The 4,596-nt window shown below is 38.7% G+C and overlaps 1 protein-coding gene across 1 annotated transcript in view; it reads left to right on the top strand.

Moving 5' to 3' along the window:
• Positions 1 to 343: 343 nt before the first annotated feature.
• Positions 344 to 4,596, top strand: part of LOC136829980 (mitotic apparatus protein p62-like) — an 18,503-nt gene continuing 14,250 nt past the window's right edge. Inside the window, exons 1-3 of the mRNA XM_067089157.1 lie at positions 344 to 410; positions 3,035 to 3,097; positions 3,992 to 4,178. Of these exons, the coding sequence (XP_066945258.1) occupies positions 344 to 410; positions 3,035 to 3,097; positions 3,992 to 4,178 (317 nt within the window). The remainder of the gene's footprint in view (positions 411 to 3,034; positions 3,098 to 3,991; positions 4,179 to 4,596) is intronic.

Genomic DNA, 4,596 nt, shown 5'->3' with positions numbered 1-4,596 from the left:
AAGTCACCAACACTTTTAACATGTCAGCAACACTTGTCAACATGTCACCAACATTTTCATGGCTTTAATGACCACTTGAAATGAACTCGAGGCTCGTCCCGATCTTAGAACTGGATGAACGTGAACAGAAACAGCCGAGGACAATACACAATTAGGGACTATCATATGGTTCCTCGCCTTCCACGAGGACCAAATTAACCAGACAGGCAATCAGACATTCTCTCTCTCTCTCTCTCTCTCTCTCTCTCTCTCTCTCTCTCTCTCTCTCTCTCTCTCTCTCTCTGGGCCAATAACACTGACAGAGGTCGTAGTCTTGGCCGAGTGTTTTGATGTTGGCTCATGAATGGGGGACATCAAACAAGAACTGATTGCAGGCGACCGAATGGGATATAGACTGATGGGGAAGGGAGGTTTGATTTGTGTTTGGGTAAATGAACTCTTTATTAAGAAAAATTAAATATGTGATGTATTAAGATAATATTAAGGTGACAGAAATGGATTTATATTGGCCTGTTGCTTAGGGTTACGCAACTTATCTCTTAAGTTTTATTTTTCTTGACAGGGGGAGGTTAAGGAAAAGCCTTTAACGAAGTCTCTCTCTCTCTCTCTCTCTCTCTCTCTCTCTCTCTCTCTCTCTCTCTCTCTCTCACATCGTCAAAGGAGCTTGTCTTAGGTGTTCATGGGCGGTACCCCATCCAAATACTGGCCAGAAAAATTTCCTTAATTTCGCTCAGCTGAAAACCATTATCTAGCATGTAGGGATATTTTTAATATGAGATCTTGACATTTCAACAGAAATCTATTCATTATTTCTCCAAAAACTGTGACAACCAAAAGCGGAAGGTAAAAGTATCTAATATCACGAAAAAATCAACATACGAAGTTAGATAAATTAAAAGATAAAGATAAGAAGGAATATTAACAGAATAAGATCAAAACTTAAAAACCCGAAAAGGAGATTGGTCCAAGGGCCTTAGGCCAACCGCCGGAAAAAAAAATCCCTCATAAAGAGGATACAGGACCTATTTGGGCAAAAAACTACAATTAACACTAAAGCCAAAAGATTTCAGAATTGCCTAATCCAACTACCCATGCCAATTTGGGGCTTTGTTCCCCCTCCCCTCCCCCCTTTTGCCATCCTCCTTTTTTCCCCACCCCACTTTTCGGGTCCTTGCAATGAAAACTGAAATCTCGACTGGTAATAATAATAATAATAATAATAATAATAATAATAATAATAATAATAATAATAATGATAATAATAATAACCAATAACTGGATATTGGGAAAGAGCGAAAGTCGTTTCCGATGGACGAAATCAAAGCCTCGATTCAGATTTGGTTCAGAGGCGCTTTCCCTCATGACGTGGACGTTATGGAAACGAATAAAATGATCAATAAACTCTCTAAGAATGAAGAAAATAACAGAATATAATTTTTGTGATGAAAGAGGAGACAGCCAAACCTAAAAGGAAAAAAAATAATTCTCTCAAAATACCCGAAGCAACTCCATTATATAATGACGGTATTCGAAGACAAGAGACCTTTTCCTCTTCAACATGGGAGAGTTGCAATTGACTTGGACTGCCCTTGGGTTAGGCACCACTGGATTGAATGAATCTATGAGAGAGAGAGAGAGAGAGAGAGAGAGAGAGAGAGAGAGAGAGAGAGAGAGAGAGAGAGAGAGAGAATCTCACCACTGCCGACCAGCAAAGACCAAACTCTTAATAAGGCGGTAATTGGGGCGGGCTGAAGGATCTTAACGGGCTAATTAATCCGCGAAAGCAACTCTTAATTACTTCTGATTCTCTGAAAGGAGATTTCAAGCACATTGCTGCTATCACAGTGACCAGTCAGAGGACAGTCTGTAATGAGGATGTATCTAATTTTTTAGTAAAAATAATTTATCTATAAGACTACTCAAATATTCATTTTTCAAAAAAAATTCCAAAGCAACGACACTGGAAATTCTATTTCATTATTTTCGACAGAGTTCATGATTGACTGGGTTCTTTCTCTACGCATATCGTACCCCTGACCTCTGATGAACCCCATTTGTGATTTATATTATTGTTAAATAGTCGGTAGCTGGCATCGCAGATTGGATGATGATGATGATGATGATAATAATAATAATAATAATAATAATAATAATAATAAATAATAATAATTTGTGTCTTTACTTTTATTAGCACTAACTAATAATAATAACAATAATGTGTGTCTTTCTTTTATCATCACTAATAATAATAATAATAATAATAATAATAATAATAATAAGAAGAAGAAGAAGAAGAAGAAGAAGAAGAAGAAGAAGAAGAAGAAGAAGAAGAAGAATCCGTATCTTTACTTTAATGATGGCTAATTCTAACAAAAATTAATAAAAAAAAAATAATACATTTATCCCGCTGAAGTGGGAGGCCACATTTCAGATTTCATCCCTTTGACGTCACCAGATACGAACCTGAAATTCTCCCATTAATTATGAACGAAATCCCTCTCATTATTTAAAAAAAAAAAGCATCAACTGATCTTTCAGTGCTTTGAAGGGATGCTTTGTCAATACAGTGTATCTTTTTATTTTTTATTTTTTAAGCTTTTGTTTTCATTATCTCTTCTATTCGCTGTTTTTGAACACAGGCGTTGTGGGAAGGGGGAATCTCTCCTCCCATCTAATACCGACCCTTTGTGGATAAAAGGCCCTTTATCATTTTAGGCTTCGATAACAAGAGAAAGTGGACGGAAAAAATGAAGCCGTGAATCGAAGCACAAAAGACTATTATGTATTTGATACATCAGGTTCTGTAGCGAATGTTTTTCACCACGGTAATGGGAAGGAGAGACGTCCACAGTTTGATTGTTTTTTTTTTTTTTAATTCAAGGCTCAAATTCGTGTGCAGAGCGATGGATCCGTCAATTAGAAGTGACAGAGAGAGAGAGAGAGATTCTCAATTGCCGAAAAAAGATGGAACCACGCCAAATACACGGATTCGAACAATAGAGATACCCCAATCTTCCTTTTTCTAATTCTGAAGAAGAAGAAGAAGAAGAAGAAGAAGAAGAAGAAGAAGAAGAAGAAGACGCGCAGATAAGCAGCAGCAAGTAGGCTAGACAGCCACACAGACAGACAGACAGACAGACAGACAGACGAATGACAAAGCCGTAACATAATAACTGTCAGCAACAGAAGACATGGGAAAAAGGGAGTTTTTGAAACAGTATCTTCGAAAGGATCATTGAAAGCCCCTCTCTCTCTCTCTCTCTCTCTCTCTCTCTCTCTCTCTCTCTCTCTCTCTCTCTCTATTATAAGCGAGCGTAAACACTCAACAGCGCTGCCTGGGAGACAGAGCCAAGGTTTTACAGTGAGTGAAATGAAACTGCTCGTTTTAACAGCCATGGAAAATGGATGCAAATGGTATGGAAAAGAGGAGAAGGAAGGGGAGGAGGAAGAGGAAGAAGGGAAGGGGGGAGGGGGAAGGAGAGAAGAAACCCATGCATAGGGGATAAAGAGGCCTCTCTCGTCGCTCCAAGATAAAAAAAAAAAAAAAGCAAGTGTCATGAATAACTAACGCGTTTCTGAGAGAGTTCAGGTAGACAGAAAAAACCTGTCCAATTTTGTTTTCTGTCAGGAATGGGGCCCCCAAATAAAAACTTGCCTGTGGAGGGGAATAAAAGGCTTTGGTGTTTTTTTTAAAGGAATTCGAGAGCAGAGACTGAGACAGACTGAAGACGAAGGAAAGAGACTGAAGGAAGCAACGGACTGCTGGAATGTCTGTGATGATATTTTTCTCTCCAAATGTGAACTGGAATTGATAGATTAGATAAAGATTTATATCAACAGTTGACGCTAACACAATCCTCTCTCAGGTTCATTCAGCTATTGACAAAGAAAAGAAAATGAAATATTTATGCAACAAATTTTGCTGGAAAAAAAGTATTACGAGAGTATTACTAAAGTAATATTTGACAAACTTCTAAGAACATTTCCACAGGTGAAGTCTTGAAGAACATAACAAATGTTGCTGGACAAAAAAGTATTCTACGGGCAGTGTTAAAGCAGAACATGTCCACCCAAGAGCATTTTCACAAGTGCACTATTCATGAAGAAGAAGAAGAAGAAGAAGAAGAAGAAGAAGAAGAAGAAGAAGAAGAAGAAGAAGAAAGGGAGCAAGAACAGCAGTAAGGACAATCTAAGAGACGACAGGAGCTTATGAACTTGAGGCTGGATGACGTCATGGATCAGCTTGAAGCCCTTTCCTCCTCTTTGCAGCTGCGATGGATGTGCAGCATTAATATGCGTGCATACTTTTAGGACAAAACAACAGCAACAACAATAAAAACAACAGCAACAACAACAAAAGTAAGAGCGAACAACCCCTGGAAATCGAGAGTCGTGTGGTTGGAAGGTGGCAGGTGTGAGTGGTATGACCTGCCAACATCCCTCAGTTGTTGTCACTCAGGGGACACACACGATGGCAAACACACGAGAGAGAGAGAGAGAGAGAGAGAGAGAGAGAGAGAGAGAGAGAGAGAGAGAGAGAGATTTATCAATATGCTTTATGCATAACAATGATGGCTTAGGCCTATACACCTATAT

Source organism: Macrobrachium rosenbergii, chromosome 45, assembly GCF_040412425.1.
Source record: "Macrobrachium rosenbergii isolate ZJJX-2024 chromosome 45, ASM4041242v1, whole genome shotgun sequence".
Lineage (NCBI taxonomy): Eukaryota > Metazoa > Arthropoda > Malacostraca > Decapoda > Palaemonidae > Macrobrachium > Macrobrachium rosenbergii.
Note: the sequence above shows the minus strand (reverse complement) of the source record. Positions and strands in the feature narration are given on the sequence as shown.